Source organism: Penicillium atrosanguineum, assembly GCF_028827265.1.
Source record: "Penicillium atrosanguineum strain IBT 20685 chromosome Unknown utg000008l_segment0_segment0, whole genome shotgun sequence".
NCBI classification, from domain to species: domain Eukaryota; kingdom Fungi; phylum Ascomycota; class Eurotiomycetes; order Eurotiales; family Aspergillaceae; genus Penicillium; species Penicillium atrosanguineum.
In genome coordinates this window covers 942545-965972 of record NW_026623140.1, presented here as the reverse complement: position 1 = coordinate 965972, position 23428 = coordinate 942545, and the positions used below count along the sequence as shown (strand labels likewise).

The following is a 23428-nucleotide window of genomic DNA, read 5'->3' as shown; positions in this document are numbered from 1 at the left end:
GCGTTAGCCTGAACCACGGACTCCCCAGATAGGCCGGCAATACTGCTAGTTGGTGGAGTCATTAATCCCTAATAGTCCAAAGCGGGGGAAAAATACCCTAAGCGATCTATCAACCCCGAGATGATTTGGGGGCTTAAAAACATGGGCATTTAGGCTTGAGCGTAGGCGTGGAAAATCTCAAATCGGGCTGAGTCCCTTTGTTCCTTCACACTTCGCTTTTGTAACGAATTTGCGGAAGTTCGAGCGCAATTCGGAAGACATCAGCATTGGCAACGGCTGCATCTGTTTATACCGAGCACACCAGGATCTTGATGGTTGTTGATTTCGTTAATTTGCAGAACTGACTAGTGCGTTGTACTAAGCACAAGCGCTGTTTAGATTCTCACGAGGGTCACCTTTCTCCTTTCACACGGGGACCTTTGCTTGTTGACTAAACAGAAGCCTCTTGAAAATAAAGCCGCACCAGGAACCCTGAAAATTGATCTGAAAATTGGTCATGGCAAAGCCCGGGCCTACTTAAACCTTTAAAAAGGTGACAAATAATGCCTCGAAAGAGGTAGAGCAGAGCTGAGATAAGAAAATACTCGAGAACACCCTATTGTATCCGCGGTCAGGCTGTAGAATTGCAAAATTGTCCTATGGCATTCACCGTCATCTAGAAAGAAAACATTCGATATACTAATACAGCTATAAAGATCATCACATAATAAAAATCATACAAGTTCGTTCCAGAGTCTCCCCGTTTTGATAGTAAACCAGGATGCTTCTCATCCCAAGAACCCAAGCTCAGCAGCGAAATCGTCAGAGTTAGGGTCGCTTTCTAAAACTCGCTTATTCGAGTCAGTGTCGTCTCCCAGTCCCCGTTCATCAGAGCTGTCGATCATATTGCGGAATCGGTGATCCAGCTCTTTGGCAACTGCATCGAAGATAACAGGCAGGTCGGAGGCTTGGAGTTTATTGCCTCCAGTATATCCAGATCCGATCTGGATATTCTCAATGGCCTTGGTATCTCCATGGCGGATGTTGGTGGTGTACATGGCAGGTTGAGTAATCGTAGTCTTAGTTGCGCTGCTAGTTGGCGTTCCCGTTGTCTTGACGTTTGCAGGCTTGTCTTGCTTGCCTGTCATGTCGGTAGAAGCCAGAGTAGGGGAAGGAGTCTCGGAAGTATGCGGGTCTTCGACACCTAGCAGGCCAAAGATGTCGGCAAGGTAGTGTTCAGTATCGGGAATAAGCCTCTATGTGTATGTTAGAAATGGTCTGTTGTGTTTGTGTTTGTAAACGTACGGGGTCGCGAGGCTGAATATTCGTTACAGGCTGGACCTGGGTCGCAGTGGCCGACTCTTGGATTGGGTGCGCGTAAACCAAGGCGACTGGTAGCAAAGCCAACACAGCAATCGCAGCCCACGCGAACCTGGGAGAAAGCAAAGACATATTGGGTGAGTTGGTGTGTGAGGTCGGATGTCTCTGGTAAGGATTCAAGTGCCGGATGTAATGACGAGAGAAATCACACTACACGCGCCTGAGAAGAAATTTTCAACACGCGAGGGTGATCCATGATTCACCAGTGAATCATAGGCCTTATATTATCTGTGGGGATGGAGAATCTTGCAGTGATGTGGAATGAGGGCTGGTATACAAATGCCAGCCTTCGCATACTTTGACGACGTTCCCGCGACAGCCCCTCAATTCACCAGCCATCATAAAGATGGCTTGGTCCCCCGCTATTGCTTCCAACGTTCTTTTTTCAATTGGTTTTAACAAAGCGAGGTGTTTTCCAGCGACAATGGCCGGTGATGGCGTTCTGGGGCGGATCCAGGGATGTTTTGGCTGGATGTGGATCCCCTGGAATGGCAGGTCAACATTCCAGCCACTTGACCCTCCGCGAATTGGAACAACGATAAAGATATCACAATGACAATGCCATGTAAGCATAAAGTGAACGTCCCTTGGAAAGAAGTGATCCGAGCAGACCGGGAATGATGGGGTGACACTCTTCTCCTACCGTGCATGACGCGGTTCTGAGAAGAGATAAGATGGTTAGTCACCACGACGATCGTCGCCATCCAGATCCGATGCCTGGCCATCATGTTGTCTTCATAAGACGACAAGCCTAACTTATCCCCCGGGTAGAGGCTAAAGGCTCGCTTAGAGTAGTTGCCGTCTCGGTTCCGGCCCCAACGTCCATGGTCTTGTGAGGAGGCCAGAGCCTTGCAGATTTGTAGCGACATTGCTTTTCAACGTCTTGGGCTTGACCTTGAAGATAATTGTGAGTTCACACATCCAGAAGTTAGATGAAAATGTCGCAGGTGCGGCGTAGTTATTCTAAATTTGCGGCCTTCCATTCTCTTCAATCTAACGGAAGAACAAAAAAAAACCCCCCATTTAGAAAGACGTGTGAGACAAGAGACTGTTTATGACATTAAAGAAGGATATCGGTAGCTAAGCTAACCGTTTCGTAATTATTTAAACAAAACCACAGACTGGGTATAGAGACAACCTTGGAGACAATTGTCCAGATAATTTCTCGTTACAATACCAAAGAGCTATTGGGGTTCACGTTTAGGCGACTAACCTCGCACACTCGCCTTCTCATACTCCACATCGAACTTTTGAATAACGTTGATCCCGTAAGGACTCGCATTAGAGGCTAAGCGCTGCTCCTCCGAGCTGACGGACTCAACATCGGCATTAGCGGTTTTTGAAGAGTCAAAGCTGTGACCAACGTTGACCGTGTGCGTCTTCGTGTCCAACGGATCCATGCTATAAGTACCATTGTTCTCTGAATGCCCAAGTCGGTCGAAGGTCCTTCCAGAGGAAACACCGGGCCCATACTTCCGGTCAGCAGAGGATCCCATAGCAGGAGCAAAAGCGGCAATGATTGTTTTGAAGAATGGCATGTTGGCGCAGATAATGGCTAGTTGAGGCTCCAGTACAGTCCACATGATAGGGTCGAGCAGGGTGTATGTTGGATCGTCAAAGTTCAGTTTGTAAATAGAGATGAGACGGATGATACTGATGACAGAGATTCTATACACAATAGGTTGTCAGTAATCTTGGGGACTGGTTCATGTGATCAATGATCTTTGAGACGTACACAATCCCCACACCAAACACAGAGGTAAGACCAATTTTTTTCTGCACGTTGAGCTTCAACTTCCAGACGTGCGGCAGAGGCAGTGCAATGACCATAATATCGGTAACGACGTTCATGATACCAGCCACCATGAAAGCTGCCGGACGGTTGCCGCAAGTTCCCCCAACAGATGTGTCCCAGTTATAGGGAAACGGCCGACAGAGTAAGAAGGCTTCGAGGATGATACTGGTTACCCATGCCCAGACAACGAACATGGCCACGATGACCCCGGTTTTGAAGCCGTCTTTTGTTCCGAAGATGCGGACCATGAATAGAGCGATTGAAGTTTTGACGAGTCCGAGGGAAGTACCGTAGATAAATTCGATAGATAAGAGCGACTATCATACTGATTAGCAAAGGTAGACACCAATCTCTCAATATGCCTCCTGGGCTGGAAATCTACCTTCATCGCTATGACGATCGACTCGCGCGGCAGATCCTCTATGTGGAGACCCATACCCCCATACTTGGTCACTGGGTCCCTATTAGAATGTGGATTCTTGGGAGGGGAACGGAAGAGCGATCTTACTGATGTAGAGCAAGGACAGAGCGCCGTACATCAACAACTATGATGGAAGTCAGCAAGATGACCATCAAACGTTTCGATAGATGAGGATGACTGACCACTCCAAACAGGAGGAAAAACTCGGAGATCCCGGGCTTTAGTCCCTTCAAGTGCATTGCATATAGGCGCAGAGCAGTGGAAAGAGTCGCCAGAACGCCGAACACTGTTGCCGCGATAAGCGGTCCCTGGATGTACGCCGGACTGATGCTGTATGTCACAACCATGATAATAAATTTCCTTGCATAGACCAGGGCTGAAGAAGGTTTTTACAATCCTGCAGGAAACAGGAGAGCCAGGTTCCTCATATATACCCGGCAATTGTTGGCGAATTAGCTCAAGTGTCAAAGCAATTGAGGTAGAGGCTACATACTCCGTGGAGACTAGACGCTATTAGATCCACATGCCTCGTATCATAATCGCGGCTTGACCTGTGAAACTGGTTGTACCGGCGTCTGCAGTGAGCCTAAAGCCTGACTCAAAATTGAGCACTTCTGATAGTCGTCCACACGCCCGTCTGACAATTCCCAACAAGCCCGATTTTCTGAAACAGATATGTTGACGATCGTATTCGGCTCTCGTATACGTGGTGGCGTCTTGAAATCTTAAGACTCGGCCTTGAGCCGATGTTAGAGTAAGCCCTAATCTACTAAAAGTGCAAAGTGGGGGCTCGCAGAATTGTAGAAGAAGTACCCAGATCGACGATCGATCTTCTGGGGCCTAGAAGTAGGAGAGAGACTAGCACACAAAAATCAGACAAGATTAAGTGACAGTGGCTCTAGATATGAATGGAATCGATCCTCCAGCCTGACAGAATTGATGAGTGGTGATCCCGCGGTTCCACGAGGCCAAGAGACTTTTGCTAAGCGGGGGCATAATAATTCAATCTCAGGGGGCGTCGCCAGATCGACCCAATTTGATGGCGTGCCTGGAAGTTTAAACATTCCCGAGTGGGGGCCAGGACGAGGCTTCCTCTCATGGACTGCGGCTTACTTGGCACTCGGCGACTTGAGCGACCTGATCGTCTTCCGCGATGCGGTCCATGTGTTTAGCAATCATACGCCTCAAGGAACACATAGTTTGTGACTTCAATGAAGGCGCAACCTTGGAGAGAAAGACCAGTTACCTAGGGAGGTAAGCTGAAGGCCTTTGTGTCGCATCTATATATACCACGCGTGAGGTAATCAAGCCTAATCAAATTAGTCCCAACCCACCTAGGCATTGAGTTTAAGGTCCAGATGCCCCTAACTAATGCATGCGTCAGAAGCGCCCTAAATTTCGGCTCCGTGACTAAACCATTCACCGTATTGGGCCAAGGACACGAGAAAGCTAGGGAGACTCTTGACAAAGGCCAAATCCACCCGGAGAATACCTCTAGGTCACGGACTTTCACCGCGCCGTGGATCTCACTGGCCATCTTGGGACAGTCATGTGATCACGCGCCACTCTGGAACGCGGCTACAACTGAGATCGGAAGGCCCCACCTTGAGGCACCTCTACGAGTGAACCTCCAGGGACCAGGTAGGCATTGTCAAGATGGCTTTCAATTGGAGAGTCATCAAGCCCTATCTACCTCGAATACGATTCCTCACAGTTCATTATGCCTACTTCATCGGAGTGTCTCTCGTCACCTCCGCTATATTCTGGGGTAGCTCCACTCCGGCCCATAGCGTACGATACATTGACTCGTTGTTCTTGACAGTCAGCGCCATGACACTCGCTGGCCTGAACACAGTCAACCTATCTACACTAAACACCTTCCAGCAGATCTTGCTCTTTTTTCTGATCATGGCCGGGTCTACGGTAAAAAGCATCCCTTTATTCGACCAGGCAACAGCCTAGCTCACTTTTGGACCGAAGAGCTCATATTGTATAGATCTGGGTCTCGATTGGAGTGGTCGCAGTCCGCAAAAGAATCTTCGAAAAGAGGTTCAAAGAAATCGTGCAAGAAGAAACTCTCCGGAGAAAGAGGCTCCGCAAAACGACTAGTCTTGCCCGGCGAATTACCTGGCCGCGATCTATATCGCGGCAATCGACAATTTCGGAGGATCCAGACTTACAGACAGATCGCCGACGGCCTTCAATTATCTCTCTTCGGTCCATCGGCCCACGGATCAAGAGCCAGGGCCAGATTCCAACTGATTCAGCTCACGACAGACCATCTGACCAGCAAGCTGAAGACATTCACCCCACGACTAGACATGACAGTGAATCCGTAGTCTCTGGCGATAGATTACCGTATCGACGCTCTTCTGGAGACCCAAATGACACTGAAGATACTGAAGTCCACATCACATTTACTAATGACTTGCGGGATGGCCGTGGAGACGGGCCGAGCCCAATACGCCGACGCATGCGTCCTCCGTACGTGAATGTGCAGAGCATGCTTGAGGAAGGCCAGAGCGAGGGGTCCGATAGAGAAGATGACAGCCATCTGAACTTTCTACGCAAAATCAGTCGCAATTCCTCATTCCATCATCTGAGTGAGCGAGAACGTCAACGGCTTGGCGGCGCAGAGTATCGAGCCGTATCCCTATTGTCGATCATTGTGCCTGTCTACTTTCTGCTCTGGCAGTTATTAGGTGGGCTTGGAGTCGGCGCGTATGTGGCGAGAAACAAGGCTGCGCTGGCTAGGGCGAACGGAATGAATCCTTGGTAACTCTTCTTTCCCAGTGTCCTCAGACCCTTCCAACTTTATCCTCGTCTAGGTGGGTGGGATTCTTCTTCGCCATTTCTGCCTTCAATAACTCCGGGATGAGTATCCTTGACGCCAATATGGTAAGTACCTGGGCTTCTCTTTTGAACTTGGCATGCCACTAATATTTTGTCCAAGGTTCCCTTTCAAAGATCAACATACATGCTGATCACGATGGGTCTTCTCATTCTGGCGGGCAACACGTGGTATGTCCCTTCGCTATTCTGTGTTTCTCTACATGTGAACTCATTATTGCCTTGCAGTTACCCAGTTTTCCTGCGCTGGATATTGTCCACCATGCGTCGGATTCTCCCCCCTGGCGAGTATTTTCATTATCTCCGAGAGACATTGACTTTCCTGTTGGAGCACCCCCGACGATGTTACACAACGCTTTTCCCTTCCGCACATACCTGGTGGCTTTTTCTCTCCGTGGTTGTATTGAATGGGGTTGATTGGGTGGCATATGAAGTGCTCAATGTGAGTTCGATCGTTTCTCATCTACCCAAGTTCGAAATACTGACATTTGTTCAAGTACGACAATCCGGCAGTCGACGTAATTCCCGTCGGCTCCCGTATCTTGGATGGACTATTCCAAGCACTTTGCGTGCGTAGTGGAGGTTTCTACATCACCAACATCTCCGCCCTCCAAATTGGAACTCAGGTACTCTACGTGATAATGATGTACATCTCCGTCTATCCAGTTGTAATCACCATGCGCCACTCCAACGTCTACGAAGAAAGAAGCCTGGGAATCTACGCCGACGACCCCACCGTGACCGAAGAGAGCGAAAATTCTTCGGTAAACACGTCTTTATCACCCAAATCCCCCTCGCAAGGCCGAATGTATTTTATCCGCCACCAACTCCGCGCACAGATGGCATATGACTTATGGTGGATCGCCTTGGCCGTACTAATAATCTGCATTGTGGAAGCTGGCAACTTCACTCGGGATCCAGTCACATACTCGGCGTTCAACATCATCTTCGAAACTGTCAGTGCATACGGCTGCGTCGGCATAAGCACCGGCCTTCCAACCCAGCTCTACAGCTTCTCTGGTGGCTGGCATACACTGAGCAAGCTCGTGCTCTGTGCTGTGATGATTCGCGGCCGTCATCGTGCTCTCCCCGTGGCGATTGACAAGGCCATCCTGCTTCCTAGTGATAAGCTTGCTAAAGCGGAGGAGGAAGATGCTTTGATTAGGATGGAGCGGACGATGAGTCGGACCCGATAGTGGCCCTCATCAGCCTGGGAAAAAACACATTACACTGTACATTTCTCGACGAAAATGAAAGGACTGTATGATACCTTGAATTCTCCTAGAAGGTAGGAATCTATGCTTGACGGCTACTTTCTCACATTGACAGATTGAAAGGTAACTGCATATGGTAAATGTAATGAAGGCAAAAACTCGAACAGAACCCTGATGTGCCTGTTTGGATACTTGCTTGGTAAAATAGTTGTGGAATTCACAGCATGGGTCATATTTGCTTTGCGATAGTGCTCATGGTTTCCAATTTATACCTGATTCAGAAGTAGCGTTCAATGCCCGTCACCACCGACTAAACCCCATCGTTGAAAGTATAGTGGTTCATCCATCGCTAAAAAAGTATCAGTTACCCATCACATGCGTCTTAGTAAGTATCAAGAACATACTTTGTCATAAGGCTTCGAAGAATCACAGAACCGCAAATCAGTCGCAAGACGAATAACGTTATCGGGGTCATTATTAATAGTCGATGCATGAATCTATGGAGAACATTAGCGCGACTCGAGCTATAGTGTAAGAATACATACCATATGAGGATTGTGCAGGACAACATCACCAGCCTCAAAAGCCGACACTAGCCATTTCCGACCGTGTTCAAGAGCGAATTGAGCTGGGGTCTCTGAAAGGAGACCTGTTGCCATCATGTTGGAGTTGAAAGCTGATCGGGCTTCCTCGTCAGAGAGACCCGCTTGTTTGGCCTTGGTGAAGAATGCTTGCTCCATTTCGATGCCGATGCTGTCCCCTGCGGTACGAAGTCAGTACCTCTCAAATGAAGACATGTAAAGTAAACGAACGTACCATCCTCGAGATAAATCAAACCCCCGCCGTTGAGCTTGATATCTCCTAGTGGAACCCAGGCTGTGACGCTGGTGGGATCACCGTATCGCAGGAAGATCTGATCGTAATGAACCTAATTCGACAAAGTCAGAAAGTGTGAGGAATCATGATGAGGCAACGTAAACATACACCAATGGGCTTCGAGCCAGGAATATTATTCCTAAGCAACGTGCGACGCAGACTAAGCGTATTCTTCCCCCAGCCAGAGAACTTTGCAATAAACTCAAACAGCGCCGGATGGTTACATAACTTCTCGGCATACCACTCCTTATAATGAGCGTCCAGCGCGAGATCAACAAACCGTGCCGCCTTATCACCACCCGGCCTCCCGTTCCCGTCGACATGACCGGCTCCAATGCCGGGGTACTCCAGGTGGCTCTTTGTCGGATCAAAAATACCCTCCACGGGCGCAGTGTCGGGCTTTAAAACACCAGTCGACTGTAGAGAGGAGAAGTATTGGTTACGGGCTTCAAGGACATCGGCGCGGGGAAGGACCTGCTTCAGGAAGAGGTAGCCGTCTTTTTCGTAGCGCTTGCGGAGTTCCTCGATGGGTAAATTTGGTTCGGAGGGACGCAAGAAGGCTGCGTTCTCAGAGGTTAGGGGGCCGTCATTGACGGCGAGGTTGTCTGCTATGACCCCGACCATTTTGGGATTGAGTAGAAGGGTTGAGGAGATAGAGAGGGATGCTACGGCGACTTTATATCTTGTCCTTGTAGACAAGAATCAATCAGAATGCATGTCCAACCATATCGATAAGATGGCCAGCTCTGGCCCGCATGACCAAGGCGTTGGACTCTATTCGCGGGGCGTCTAGCTGCGTGGAGTACTTATGATGCCAGGGTCGATGGGGAAGGCAGTGAATGGGTATAAATTATCCGCATATCAAGCGGGGAATACTGCTGAACGGGGCGAAAGTGGAGAAGCTACTAGTGACCCATGGCGGGGAATAACACTCTTCTCGACATTTGTCTCCATGACCTGCGGAAATCGAAGTTAATCAGCTTGGCGTTTTCTGTCTCTAAAGCTGCTGGTTACGTAGTGAGGTCCCAGTCAGTCCCTGCCAGGTTGGATATATACTGTGGACGGGATGGATCATCAGCAAATAGTGTCGAGTGACACAACCCCGGAAAATAAATAAAAAGACCAATTAACCACCCCTGGAAGGACGGCATTCGTTCTGTGGGCTTTGTGTGTAGATTGAATATAAAGACACAATATGTGAGATGAAAACAAGCTCTCTTTACACTTGCAGAACGGTACCTGGGCACAGACTACTAGCCCGATCGAGTAGCCATTCAGCCTCCAACTTCGCTCACCGAAACTATGCAAACGGCGCAGGCGATCAGGACCCCAAAACCTCCAGCGGCCATGTCCTTGCGCATGTGTGTGTGTGAATGGCACCAAGATCCGAAGTCTAGATTGCTCATTCATCAGTCTGACGACACGGACCACCCGTGGACATGTCCGAATAAAGGGGGGTTTTCCAACGTCAATGCTTTTGTACATGGCCCTCCTCTTGCCAGCCACTAATCTTCCAACCCTTCACACCATCCGCAATCTCCAACCTCATGGTAGTGAAAACTATGGTCTCATACATTTCCCTCACCGCCGCCCTCGCCTTGGCATGCCACGGCCCCAGCCCACCCAACCTCGCATCTTCTCGACTGCGCCAGATACCTAATTGAAAAAAAAAAAAAAAAAAAGTTAACAAACAATAAATACGAAGGACGGTGATGCACACACAAGTAGCCAGATTCTGCCTCTTCTCATTCGCCGTCCCAAACCAATACTTTAGTAACCCGCCACTGGTAGTAGCTTCCTGATGCGAATACGCATCTAACGCATGCAGACGGTCCTGATCAATACCCGGGTTGAGGACCGATCGGAACTCAACCACATAGAAAGCCTGCGTGGTCCATTCGTGACCTTCTGCGTCTGAATATGCTTTGACCAGGTTAAAGACTTCTTGCCAGTTGAAGGAGTCGAGATATGCGGCTGTGGCGTAATCGTCGCGAATTGGTCTGAAGGAGGCTAGTGCTAGTGATAGGAGTCTGTTCTGAGTGTCGAGGCGATTGAGATCTAGTAGATGGGGAGGGTCATTGTATGGCGAGGAGATTAGGCGCGTGTCTGTGTCTGGTGCTGGGTTGTTGAGATGTTGCAATTGTCTTGATGCGGCAGCGGCGAATTTGAGTAGGTCAAAGTCCTTTGTTACTTGGGTGTGGCGAAGGAGCTGGTTGAGGATCTTTGTCTTCTCGTCGACAGAGTCGAATTTGTCGAGTGTGCTGTCAATGGCCGGAGGGGCCACATTGACTGTCATGCTTTCGATGATGAGATACGGATTGTAATGCGAGGTCCAAAATGGACGAAGCAGCTCGAATTGAAAGAGGTATGAATGGTAGATACAGGGACGAGGATTGGAAATCGAAGGCGAAGTGCAGGAAGAAAAGTAGAAGCAGCCTTTTATCCCGTGAACATCTGCATAAAGTATAAATATTCGCACTTGATTGAGCACATCATTGGGCGCATTGAGCACACCTCATATGCTCCTAGTCCATAGCTTGTACCACATTCCACCCGATTGCGAAAGAGTTGGTGCCCGAGTGGGCAAAGAGCTCGAGCACGCAATACAGTGCCACCGTTGGAATTTGGTTCAATTGCAAAACGGCACCACGAACCGGGCACATCTTATCGGGCCACGCCTCTACCCCGATGTGACATTCCTTATGTTATGGATTGCTCGGCCCTGAGACATGAATGTCTTGGTGAGCCATGATTGTGAACCCTAATTGTTAGAGACGATCACGAGCGACTGCGCCCCGAAGATGCACGTCGGTCCTGTAACGGTCCTCGAACCCGTCGGTGTGTTGGAAGAGGAAATGGAATCCTGCCTTTGGACAAGCAATAAATAAACGTTTTGATTCGTTCCAGGCCTGGGCCCGAACTGGTCTAGATGTACAAAAATGGTATCACGTGCAATGCCCCTCGTCTCCCCGAACGCCGTCCAGATGCTCAGACCCGCAATAAACAATAAACAGTCGGTCAGGTAGATGCGATACCTATGGCTTGGGTGGTGGACCCATTTTACCGTCGCCCATATCGACCTTCTTCTTGGGTGGAAGAGCGGGCACTTTGAAGCCGTCTTTCTCTTTGCTCTGACCGCCGACCTGGGTGAATGTTCCCGAGTTGAACCAACGGTCTTCTTCGGCCTTGCGCTTGCGGTTGAGTTCGGCCTGCACCTTGGGATCGACGAGCTCCAGACCCTGGACGGGAGTGAATGCGATGGTACTGGCAGTACCAGCGCCCGCATTCAAGGATGTTCCTACGCCCGACGAACGCAGGCCCCTGGATTGTAGGACACTGGCAGTGCCACCGACGCCGCCCTGGCCGAAACCGCGCAGCGACGAAGCAGTACCACCTGCAGGGGTGGATGCGCCCCAGCCCTTGTTGTTCTTGCTGAGTCTGGCACGTGTGCGCTGATCGATCTGTGTGGCGCGGATGCGGCCGTCGTTCTGTTGTCCAAGCATACCCAGACCCACAGTGCCTTCGCCAGTGCCGTATCCGACTTCTGATTCCTCCTTGCCGAAAGCAACCCGGTTCTGTGCCTTACGTAGTTCTGTCATGGCCACGGCCTCCTTAGCCTTTCGGGCACGTCGTCCACCACGCTTCCTAGATGGCTTGTCATCGGGGGCGGGAAGGGCCTTGGCTCCGGAGTTGGGCGGGGGCTCGGTCAACTTCTCCAATCGCTGGAGACACTGCGCCTGCAAATCGACACCAAGAGAGCCATCCTTGTTGTAGTTGGAAACGTCTGCGCGAGCTGCGAGAACCATCTTGGCAGATACAATTCGGATAGCTTGCTTCTTGAGGTCATTTGGTACTTCCTGGATGAGAGGCGAATCGTAGAGGAAACCCTGCGCACGGACTCCGTGGTTGGTAGCAAAGCCCAATCCCTCCTGTCTCTTTGAACCTTGGGCTCCCAGATTACACGCCGGGATTTTGGCCAATTCAAGAAGACCACCGGTCTGGTTGAGGAACTGAGCTGCTGTCTCCGATCCGATCAAGGCTGCCAAGTTAGGCGCAATCGAATTCACGCGGGACTCAATACTCTGAGTGAGGGCCGTACGCTCGCGATCAAGCTTAAGAATCTTCTCACAAGTATCAAGAACGAGCTTAAGCTCAGATTCGTTCAACTCTCGTCCTCGGGTGGTAGTTCCCTCAAGCGCAACAATCATAAGAGACGGCCCATCCAGCACAGACTTGAGCGGCTCGCCAGCCATATTATCCGCCGACGATGAAAGTGCCTTGATATCGTCAAAGGGTCCATTTTTCAGAATCGCAACGGTTTTCGCGTATTTGATCGGGCTTGTAACCATAGTCTCCAGTTCGGGGAATCGGGTGGAGTAGTGATCGCGCAGGACTTTGTGTAGCCGGGTCAATTCGTCGGTCGTTGTTACTGAGCGATCGAACTCGTTGGTCGGTTCCGCGCCTCCTTGAAGGCCCTGGTCCTCCTCGGGCTCTTGCTCGACATCTTCCTCGTTCTGGAAGTCTTCATCTTCCTCGAAGTCGCGCAGAAGTTCCTCCGCGGTTGACATCTTGGCGTGAGATGAAAACTGTCGGGGTGAGTAGAGAAAGAAAGCGCGTAAGATAGATTTTCCACGACGCCACCGGGGCAGTTGGAAAGTTGACGTTGAAGTTGCGGTTGGAATTCTTCGAGAAGCAAATCCCCGGAGCTGCGATTAGTCAGGTGAGAGCTTTGCGGGTGACGACAGAAACCAGAAGCGCAGGCCGTGGATTTCAACCGCGAATCGCGACACTTTTTGACAGCATCTTAACACCTCTCGGGTTGGACTAGGACGGTCCTATTATACCCTCACTCTCATTGCGCCTTGGTGCGCCTGTTTGTTTTCTTTGGGTTTCCAGAACTCGCCACCTATAACCTCGGAAACGTCACGCAAATTTCAGCCTATCCGCCGACACCTTGAACCGGACTACACCTCAATCCAATCCTACAATTTAGCCCACTATGGAGGCTTCTCGTGGCCCTCCACGGGTCAAGAATAAGGCCGCGGCGCCGATCCAGATCTCCGCAGAGCAGTTGCTGCGCGAGGCCGTGGACCGACAGGAGCCCGGCCTGCAAGCACCGACACAGCGCTTTGCGGATCTGGAAGAGCTGCACGAGTACCAGGGTCGCAAGCGCAAGGAATTCGAGGACTATGTGCGGCGCAACCGCATTAACATGAACAATTGGATGCGCTATGCAGCATGGGAACTGGAACAGAAGGAATTCCGCCGAGCCCGGTCGATCTTTGAGCGCGCGCTGGACGTCGACTCGACCTCCGTTGTCCTGTGGATTCGTTACATCGAAGCTGAGATGAAGACTCGGAATATTAACCACGCCCGAAACCTCCTCGACCGTGCCGTGACCATTTTGCCTCGTATCGACAAGCTCTGGTACAAGTATGTCTACATGGAAGAGACCCTGGGTAACATCCCTGGTACTCGCCAGGTGTTTGAACGTTGGATGTCATGGGAGCCTGAGGAAGGTGCTTGGGGCGCATATATCAAGTTGGAGAAGCGGTACAATGAGTTTGACAGAGCGCGTGCTATTTTCCAGCGATTCACCATCGTCCACCCCGAACCTCGGAACTGGATCAAATGGGCTCGGTTCGAGGAGGAATCCGGAACGAGTGACTTGGTTCGTGAGGTTTATGGCCTGGCCATCGAGACACTGGGAGAGGACTTTATGGACGAGAAACTCTTCATCGTCTACGCCAAGTTCGAAGCCAAGTTGAAGGAATATGAGCGCGCTCGGGCTATCTACAAATATGCTTTAGATCGTCTCCCACGGTCCAAATCAATGGTCTTGCACAAGGCCTACACCACATTTGAGAAGCAGTTCGGTGACCGAGAAGGCGTTGAGGATGTGATTCTGTCCAAGCGACGGGTACAATATGAAGAGGAGCTCAAGCAGAACTCGCGCAACTACGACATCTGGTTTGACTTTGCAAGACTCGAAGAAACGGCCGGCGATCCAGAGAAGGTGCGAGATGTCTACGAGCGAGCCATCGCTCAAATTCCCCCGTCACAAGAAAAGAGGCACTGGCGCAGGTATATATACCTTTGGATCTTCTACGCCGTGTGGGAGGAGATGGAGGCCAAGGATGCGGATCGCGCGCGACAGATCTACCAAGAATGCATCAAGCTGATCCCCCATAAGAAGTTCACATTCGCCAAGGTGTGGCTTATGAAGGCCCAGTTTGAGATCCGCCAAATGGAGCTACAAGCTGCGCGAAAGACCCTGGGCATGGCTATTGGTATGTGCCCGAAAGACAAACTCTTCCGTGGCTATATCGAGCTTGAGCGCCAGTTATTCGAATTCGTGCGGTGTCGCACCCTGTACGAGAAGCAGCTTGAGTGGAACTCTTCGAATAGCCAATCTTGGATTCAATATGCCGAGCTTGAGCGTGGCCTGGATGATTTGGACCGCGCCCGCGCACTTTACGAGCTGGGTATCGACCAGCCGACTCTCGACATGCCCGAGCTGGTGTGGAAGTCCTATATCGACTTCGAAGAGTACGAGGGCGAATACGACAGAGTGCGCGCTCTGTACGAGCGTCTCCTCCAGAAGACCGATCACGTCAAGGTATGGATCAACTACGCGCGTTTCGAGATCAACGTACCGGAAGACGAGGAGGAGGAGGAAGACGAAGAGAAGCCTGTCAGCGAAGACGCGAAGAAACGGGCGCGGGCGGTATTCGATCGGGCGCACAAGGTTTTCAAGGACAAGGAGCTCAAGGAAGAGGTATGTATCATCCGGATCCCACGGACTATGGACTCGGCGCTAACTGCTATCCAGCGAGTGGAACTGCTCAACGCCTGGCGCTCCTTCGAGCACACCCACGGTTCTCCAGAAGACATCGACAAAATCGAGAAACAGATGCCCCGGCGTGTCAAGAAGCGTCGCAAGCTGGAAGACGACCGGTACGAGGAGTACATGGATTACGTCTTCCCCGCCGACGACAAGTCCGCCGCGAACCTGTCGAAGCTGCTCCAGAGGGCGCACCAGTGGAAGCAGGGTCAGACATAGTTCATGCACAGAGCTGGAGTATGTGGAATTGCATTCGTGCAAGTCTGGAGAAAATGATATCCTCACGTGTTACAATAATTTCCCTAAACGCCCGACTTTTTCGCCAATGAGAAGAACAAAGGAACTGTGGTAGCATCACACATGAACCTTCCGATCGAATTAGATCTCGTACAAACACCTGATCTCACTAGTGTTCCTGGTTTTATCAGTGGTCGCCTGGAAAAAACATCCGCGTAGTACGTCGGACCTGTGCGGGTGAAGAGGGGGGCTTGTGCGACGAGTAATCTTGCAAGATGATCCGGACGTACCTGCATTGTGCCTGGCGATGTATCGGAGATGAATTTATTGCACCACATCTCGCGGGCTAGGCCTGATCGATAACATAGATTGAGATAGATCGGTTAGAGATAAATGAAATGGCCTGATGGCGCATTCTACGCCAATGGTCTGTTGACTGCTTGTCCACGGGGCCTCAAGAGTGGAGGAAGGCGACCCTTTCGGGGCGAAACTAGGGCGGACCGTGGGCTTCCACGAAAATTCTAGTGAGCTATTCTTAGCGTAACATTATACTGATATAGTGGCGTTTATAGTGCTCTCTAGCTGTGGTATCATTGCCCGTACCTCCTACCCCTACTGCATCCTTATTCTCGAGACCGGGAAACTTTGTAGCCAACATCGGAACAAATGAGTATCCTAGAAACTAAAGAACCATCCGAGGCTCCGAGGCTGGGGACGATCAGTGCACGAGCCAGGGTGTGACTGCCGGGTTCCTTGGTTGTTCCTCCACCCAACCATGGATCCCAGCTCGTGTGTGAAAAGGGGTTGTTTGTTTGATCTATCTACCCCTCCTTGCATACAGTGCTTCGGGTCTGCGAGTCGAGGAGTCTGGGAGTCTGGAGTCTAGGGACACAGGACACAGGACACAGGGCTCAGGACTCAGGCCGCTTCAGTGAGACCCAGTGGAGAAGCAGCCCAAAAGTTGGCAGGTCTGCTTGAATAGGGGGTTCCACATAATTTAGTAAAGCAGCCACAGTATACCCGCAATATGAAGACTGAACTTCTGAGAAGAGAATCGAGACAATAGTGGTGAAGGGTTGACCGAAGTCTAGTCCGAGCGGACCCTAAAATCAAGAAACGGAGGGCGATCATAGGAGTAAAAAAGGGAAAGCGAAATGAGTATGACGAAGGGAAAGCGGAAAGGGGATGGCGGCACTCGCTAACCTCCGTTAGGGGGCTCCTCACGGTGTCTCACCTTCCCTTCGGTCCCAGGTCACGTCTTGCAGGTTTGCCCCCCAGGTCGTCGCTCTTGCTCTTGCTCTTACGCCTGTTTTCTTGTGCTGTGCACTTGTCCTTCGGTTAGTTCCGTGTTGATGTTGATGTTGATGCTGGTGGTGGTGAGACTTACTCTTCCAGTTTCCCTTTCCGCGACGTGTCGCCCAACCCCCGTTCTCTACCTTTGTTGTTTTTTTTTTTTTGGGCTTTCGCCTAGACTCGATCTTTTCGCCTTTCTGGACCGTCGACCTGGTTTGAATCTCGTTCTTGGATCCCAAACCTCAAACCTTGAATTCCGAGCTCGACGCGCGATTCCGATATTGAGTCAACTCCACCGGATCCACGACCAAGAGCTATCACACAACCTTGCGAACAATTCTCAAACCCGAATTCCACCGTGGTGCCTTTCAATCACCCGGCCGAGATGAGATAGTGCTCTGGTAGTCACCATTCATCCTCTTCGACCCGACTGATCTCCCGTGACGGCTGGCCATCCGCAATCTTTCTTGGTCTGGTATCACCTGTTTGACTTCGCAACTCACCATGACTGTTCCAACACCCCCGACCAAACTCACGGGGCACTGTTCCGTCATCTACGGCAACACCCTCTACGCCTACTCGCCTGACGGATTTTTGTCAATCCCGCTGCAAAAAAATGGTAACTGGACAACATTAGAATCTGCAAAGGCAAATGTCACCGGCGCAGCTTGTGTCACCGGTGCAATTGATGGTAACGACGATGAAGAAGGACTTTACGTGATCGGCGGGACCGGCGCCTCGTCCGGCTATTCCGGTCTTCAGCGATACTCCTTTGCAAACAAGACGTGGACAATGCTTCAGTCCAGTACAACTTCCCTGACGAATCGCCTATACCATGGAGCTGCTTACATCAAGTCGAATACTACTCTCTTGGTTTATGGAGGTAGCGTGGACTCCAAGGCTGCGTCGTCTTCAACCTTCACGATCTCTACGTCACCTCCCTACGACGTGGTTTCTCAAACCGACAATGGCGCCCCTGCAGCTCTCAGTCCCATGCTTCTACCGTGGAGTGATTCGGAGGTCGCTCTGGTTGGTGGCTCCACTGCGACTGCCATTTATACCTACCGTATGTCAGGGGGCTGGGTAAACTCAGGAGCGAGCTTGTCAGATGCTGTGCCATCGGATATTCACTGTGCTCTTGTCGAGTCGGAGAACAGCAAGATATTGAAGTCTTTCGATATGAGTGTTTCTCCCAACACCGTGACTAGCTACGCTCTGGTCAAAGATGGGACAACCGAGAGCCCGGCTGGTCAAGTGGGAGTTGCATCTACGAAGCGAAGCTCGAGCGATTACCCGACATACAACAGCACGTTCGCGCCGACCACGACTCGGTCAAATTACGCACTTGCTCAAGGAGACGATTTGGTTGTGATTTCGAGTGGAAAGGGTGATGACTCCCTTGCCATCTTCAACTCAACATCCAACGGCTGGGTCAACGCAACCGAACTTTTCTATGGTAGCGGCACACAACATGTATTGAAAGCAACCACCACTACATCGACAACTTCTACGACGCCCACAGCCACCTCATCTTCGACAGCGACTTCTCACACCGCCACCTCCACCCCCGCTGCAGGGGGTAGCTCTGGCGAGAACTACAAGGTCATCATTGGTGCTACCTTGGGCAGTGTTTGTGGATTGGCTTTGATTTTACTCCTTATTCTATATCTGCTCAAGCGCGAGAGGCAGAGGAGAGAGCAGAACGGCCAAGGAAAGGGGGAGATAACAAAGATCGACTCAGCTTCCAGGACCGGGGCATAGAACCCCTGGCTAACGGTGCCTACCCCATGGCAAGGAGTCCGGTTCCAGTGGCTTCGATGTCGAATGACTCGCTCGCCATAATGTCCGGGCGGGCTACCGGAGAAAAGGGACTGATGCCTCCTTCTGCTAATATGGGCTATGGACTTGCGAAGGGCAAGAGCAGCCCGCTCTCCACAATCCCGTCCAGTGGCCTTGCCCCGTCCAGTGTGTATTCCGAAGACGTGCGTCAATCAGTCGCCAGCACCGCCCCTGGCAACCAACCCGGCGACCGGACCACAGACGAAGGATGGGGCAAGTACTTCCAAGACGGTAACGCGACGAACCTCGCTGGAATGCAGTCCGATCGCTCAACCGTCAGCTCCATCTACACGAAATCCGACTACCGCGGCAGCGCCTGGCCCATGTCAAATCTGGCCCCCTTGAACTTCGGCTTCCTCGACCGGCCCCAGCCCCTAGGCCGTGTCTACAGCGGCAGTCCAACGACCGCCATCCCATCCTCGAACCACAGCCTCGTGATTCCCGAAGGGCAATCCGCACGTATCTCCAGCGCAAGCTCACTCAGTATGGATTCCGAGGACGACCCCCATGACACGAACTGGGCCGGTGCAGGGCAGAACAGCTGGCTCGGCCGCCCGCCGAGCAGCAACTACACAACTAGCTTCTACAATACCAGCACAAATGACATCCCGTCACAAGGAGCCCGCCAACCGGGCAACAACCGCCGGTCTAGCGTCATCATACCCGAAGATATCAACGAGCTCCCAATCCAGGGTCAAAAAGAAAATGTCAATGCTGATATGAGCTGGCTCAACCTCCAAGCCGGTCGATAAATATTCGAAAGTAGCCTGTCATTACCTTCCCTATCATCCTCTCTCACTTTTCTCGTCACTCCCTTATCAACACAATCTTCTCGCCAATACCTCAACAATGCCTCACTGGCACCTCACTGACACCTCACCAAAGCCTCATCTCTCTTCCCTTCCTGCATGGCGTCTCAGGGCGTCGGACTCCGAAAAAGTCACATCATTTATTGTCCCGTTCAGTGTTGCATATCGCTATATCTCCCTTGCATCCCTACCTGCATTTCCTACCTGTGTGCCGAGTGATTCCTTAGCGTTGTCTCACAGTCTCTGTTCCCGCTATCGCTGTGTCGATATGTCGATATCCTTGCTTCCTTTCCTGTCTCACGCCTGGTTGAACCTGGCCCTGTTTGAACTCGCGCCATCTTGTACATATTCCTTGGAATCGAAGATACCTGGGTATCCATCCGTTCCTGTGATTATTGAAGCTGTCCTTGTAGTTTTTGTCGTGTAGCTTTCAGTTGGTATTTGGCTTGCTTCGACCGCGTAGAAAGCTGCCGACGCGTGCTATGTAAGCAATGTGGTTGAGAGACATGTTAAACTCGGGAATGGAAATGGGGACCTGACCTCGTCCTTTTTGCATGCAGCCCCGAAGAGGTGGTTGGGATGAACTGAGTGTTGAGGTCATTCGGTTTTAGGACCGCGCGGTGAAGGCGGCCGACACACCGACCCGAAGTTTGGGAAATAGGGATGCCATACGGCGTAAATGTGGAGGATATCCCGGGTGGCTATGAACATCTGCGTACTCTGACCGTCATTAGCAAGCCGAATCGACTGCGCCAATCTTAGAGTACCACGCTGACGCTCTAGATGGTAAACCAGGAGCCAACCAGCGATGATGGATGACTGAAACGTCTTTCCCCAGAAAGGGCGTGATTAGGTAGGTAGTCATAGGATGTATTTCAGAATACTGGCAACATCCCCTTATTCCGGGCGTTGTCTTCAGGTATTGAACTCGCTCCCAATTAGAAAAGCTAAGTAGCGACTATATCCGTGTGTATTATTACCATTAGTGGTAGGTCTCGCCTCTACAGAGCCATACAGCATTACATGTGATATCAGAAGCCCCAAATCACAACCAAACGCCCTAATAAAACCTCGCCAACCAACTCCTCCTCTTCGAAACCTTCCTAAACTCATCGACAGCGGGACTAACAGCTTTCAAACTCCCATCATCAACATCCATCTGTTCAACACCCCGATAACTCGTGTCCTCCCTCCCACCATATCTCTCTGGACTGCCACCCGCCTCAGCCTTCGACCGAATATAATAATGCGCATCCATCTCCTCCATCCCAATAACCCACCTCTCTTTCAGCTGTCTCCCCACAGGCCCACCACCACAAGCACCCTGCAGCCTCGAACTCTGAGGAGAGTTGACCGCCAGCGCGAATAGATTCTGCGGCTCCGTGAAATCGGTTATCTGGTGCCCTCTAGCTTCGACGATCATAAAGACTAGACACACGGCGGATGTGAGGAATGCGAAGATTAGGATGACATAGAAGACGCCTTGCCATTTCTCTGTCCCGCCGGAGGCGTAGTCGACTGACTGCAGCGTGGCCAAGAAGTGCTGGTATTCGGGTATAGGAAGGATATCGGGCGGAGCGGTATAGTTCCAGCCTTGAACAAAGGGGGCATCTTGGGTACTAAGGATTAGAAGCGAACCTGCCATTACGGCGAGGGCTTCTGCAACAGAGGGGAGCCGCGGGTTGTAGGTGTATGTATTTGATGTGCTGGAGTAGGTGGGCATCATTTGCATGATGATACGCTCTGTGCTGGCTTGAGAGGCGGTTATGCCTGAGCCGAGACTAAGAGCGCTTGCCCATTCCGTAGCGACGTTTTTCCAGTCTGCAGACCAGAGGCCCTCGACAAAGGAGGGGTTGTTGTGGTTGTGTTGCAGGATGTTGGATTTGTCTTCGCAGTGCGAGGCGAGAAGGGCGCCTGAGGAGGCGGCTTCGTAGCGTGTAGAGCAGACGCCTGTTTCTTTGCCGCGCACTGAGCACATTACATACTCAGGGTTTGCGATTGAGGGCTTTCCTATGAGGTAGATTGCGTCTGTGGGCCAGATGCCTGTAGTGTTTAGGATGGTGTTGTTGGCTGTCGGGAATGTACCAAAAATTGGGGGTCGTTGGCCGTATTTCTCGCCGAAGCCAAATATGTCATCAACTACGGTACTGTTTAACCAGGATGGCCATCGCGGGATGTTGGACGGTGGGAACACGCTGTATCCCGTCGCGTTGAAGTGGGCGTCGGGCCATGAGGAGTATACTAGTGGGGCTAGTTCGGATTCGTTCATGCCGACACATAGGACGTTGACAGCAGGCGAGGGGACTGAGGCTTCTACATTGTACTTTCCCTCGCCTGATGCTTCTTGTGGCTGGCGGATATCGTTCTTGGGGTCCATTACCGCTGCGGGTACTCCGGCGTGCGGCAGGGCCATGGTGATGTTGTTGACCATGCGGCCGTGTCTCAATGATAGTTCAGTCATATTCGATATGTCGATCCAGCTGCCTGTTACTGTGGTGTTATCCCACATGGACGCGGTGGGCTTGGGTCGGGATTGCAATTGATCGGATGTTTTGTTGTCACCCGCTACCAGACCCGTCCACATTGTCATCCACTGCTCGAAATTGTGGTAGGCCTGACCGACGTGCTCCATCTGAAGACAGGTAGAGTTGCGGGCCTGAGGATCCATCGAGAGGGGAATCGGGGTCTGGCATTTTTCTGCGAGGAAGTTGGGGTTGCCCCAGCTAGCGTATACCTTGCCCCAGATGATGGTTGACTCTAATGGTCCCATGGACAGCTTCGGAGACACTGATGATGTGTTATGTTAGTACTCTAAGCATCGCGCACTAAGATTAGGTGGAAACTCACCTAAAGCCTCGGCTGCGGTCGTGTAGAGCATGGCTACGAACGTCGCAATCAAAGCGATGAGACCGAGAAACGAGAGTGCCGAGTAACGCAGTGTCTCCCAGTGCACCAGCATGGATCCAGGTTGCATAATCCACGCTCTCATACTCATATCTGAAATACTCACTCCTCTTGAATCTTGAGTCAACGCCCGTCGACTCAGTACCTGTCCCAGGAAAGCGACGCAAATAGTCACATAGGCCAATTCAATGGTCTTTGCGAAGAAGGCACACAGCAAATTGGCCGTTGACGCCGCTAAAGATCCCCCAACCCCAACATTCGACCACCTCGGCTTTCGAATGGCAACAGCCAGATATATGCCCGAGAATACAGTCGCATAAAAGGCAAGAACGAAGATGGTCACCGGGACCCACGAGAATCGTCGCTGCAGGACAGTCGCGCGGCTCGGGCAATTTCCATGATGTTGGTGAGGGGTCGTTGGTATTCCCTGAGGTGTTTTCAAGAAGCCTGGCGTTGTGACGGGGCTTGTTTCACTGGAAATGGAATCTCGTTTGCCCCGCGGCAGAGTCTCACCGGACGTGTTGGTGATGCCCAATCCAACCTCGCGGAGAACCTCCTCGGAGAAGCTCTGCCGCTCCTCACGATACGTTGGGAGAAAGGCGTATTCAAGCTCGGGCGAATTACGACCTAGCGGATTCCATGTGCGCTGAGGCCGCGTGGTTTCGAAGTCGGCCTCCGAGAGGAGCGAATGCTGCGACTCAGCCATGAGGGATGCAAAATATGAACATCAAAATGAGGAAGCTGAAAGTGAGCAGAAGCAGAGACCCTCATTTGAAGGTCTCCGGCCAGGCCAGACCTGGACAAGCGCGTCAAAAATAGCAGGCTTTTTGCTTATGAACTGCGGCTGATTTAACAACTTCTGACGGGGCCGGGTGCTCAGATCTTCGCCGGAGTGTCTACATCGAGTAAACACCACCCACTTTTTGGCCCCAAATCTCGGGTTGACAGGGTTCAGTCCGTTTCAACTGATCCCCTGATTGGAGCCCG

General features: G+C 51.4%; 9 protein-coding genes across 9 annotated transcripts; 3 read left to right on the top strand and 6 right to left on the bottom strand.

Annotated features, from left to right (window-relative positions):
* Window positions 1–767: 767 nt before the first annotated feature.
* On the bottom strand, window positions 768–1431 carry N7443_009865 (uncharacterized protein; the record flags this gene model as incomplete). The annotated part of the gene is made up of 2 exons (XM_056889921.1): window positions 768–1235; window positions 1285–1431. 2 exons carry the CDS (start codon window positions 1429–1431, stop codon window positions 768–770), a joined length of 615 nt encoding a protein of 204 aa, XP_056736412.1.
* Window positions 1432–2567: 1136 nt separating this feature from the next.
* On the bottom strand, window positions 2568–3922 carry N7443_009864 (uncharacterized protein; the record flags this gene model as incomplete). Its single annotated transcript, XM_056889920.1, has 5 exons — window positions 2568–3027; window positions 3095–3471; window positions 3537–3607; window positions 3663–3699; window positions 3758–3922. 5 exons carry the CDS (start codon window positions 3920–3922, stop codon window positions 2568–2570), a joined length of 1110 nt encoding a protein of 369 aa, XP_056736411.1.
* Window positions 3923–5231: 1309 nt separating this feature from the next.
* On the top strand, window positions 5232–7621 carry N7443_009863 (uncharacterized protein; the record flags this gene model as incomplete). Its single annotated transcript, XM_056889919.1, has 6 exons — window positions 5232–5498; window positions 5572–6350; window positions 6404–6473; window positions 6529–6596; window positions 6654–6867; window positions 6923–7621. The coding sequence occupies 6 exons, from the start codon at window positions 5232–5234 to the stop codon at window positions 7619–7621; spliced, it is 2097 nt and encodes a 698-aa protein (XP_056736410.1).
* A 328-nt stretch (window positions 7622–7949) lies between these two features.
* N7443_009862 (uncharacterized protein) lies at window positions 7950–9139 on the bottom strand (the record flags this gene model as incomplete). Its single annotated transcript, XM_056889918.1, has 5 exons — window positions 7950–7988; window positions 8044–8136; window positions 8185–8399; window positions 8456–8567; window positions 8624–9139. 5 exons carry the CDS (start codon window positions 9137–9139, stop codon window positions 7950–7952), a joined length of 975 nt encoding a protein of 324 aa, XP_056736409.1.
* An 844-nt stretch (window positions 9140–9983) lies between these two features.
* N7443_009861 (uncharacterized protein) lies at window positions 9984–10811 on the bottom strand (the record flags this gene model as incomplete). The annotated part of the gene is made up of 1 exon (XM_056889917.1): window positions 9984–10811. The coding sequence occupies one exon, from the start codon at window positions 10809–10811 to the stop codon at window positions 9984–9986; it is 828 nt and encodes a 275-aa protein (XP_056736408.1).
* A 739-nt stretch (window positions 10812–11550) lies between these two features.
* Window positions 11551–13083, bottom strand: N7443_009860 (U4/U6-U5 snRNP complex subunit PRP31; the record flags this gene model as incomplete). Its single annotated transcript, XM_056889916.1, has 1 exon — window positions 11551–13083. One exon carries the CDS (start codon window positions 13081–13083, stop codon window positions 11551–11553), a length of 1533 nt encoding a protein of 510 aa, XP_056736407.1.
* A 431-nt stretch (window positions 13084–13514) lies between these two features.
* Window positions 13515–15578, top strand: clf1 (putative cell cycle control protein (Cwf4); the record flags this gene model as incomplete). Its single annotated transcript, XM_056889915.1, has 1 exon — window positions 13515–15578. The coding sequence occupies one exon, from the start codon at window positions 13515–13517 to the stop codon at window positions 15576–15578; it is 2064 nt and encodes a 687-aa protein (XP_056736406.1).
* A 1815-nt stretch (window positions 15579–17393) lies between these two features.
* N7443_009858 (uncharacterized protein) lies at window positions 17394–19480 on the top strand (the record flags this gene model as incomplete). Its single annotated transcript, XM_056889914.1, has 2 exons — window positions 17394–18516; window positions 18567–19480. 2 exons carry the CDS (start codon window positions 17394–17396, stop codon window positions 19478–19480), a joined length of 2037 nt encoding a protein of 678 aa, XP_056736405.1.
* A 1117-nt stretch (window positions 19481–20597) lies between these two features.
* On the bottom strand, window positions 20598–23147 carry N7443_009857 (uncharacterized protein; the record flags this gene model as incomplete). Its single annotated transcript, XM_056889913.1, has 2 exons — window positions 20598–22324; window positions 22385–23147. The coding sequence occupies 2 exons, from the start codon at window positions 23145–23147 to the stop codon at window positions 20598–20600; spliced, it is 2490 nt and encodes an 829-aa protein (XP_056736404.1).
* Between the last annotated feature and the right edge of the window lie 281 nt (window positions 23148–23428).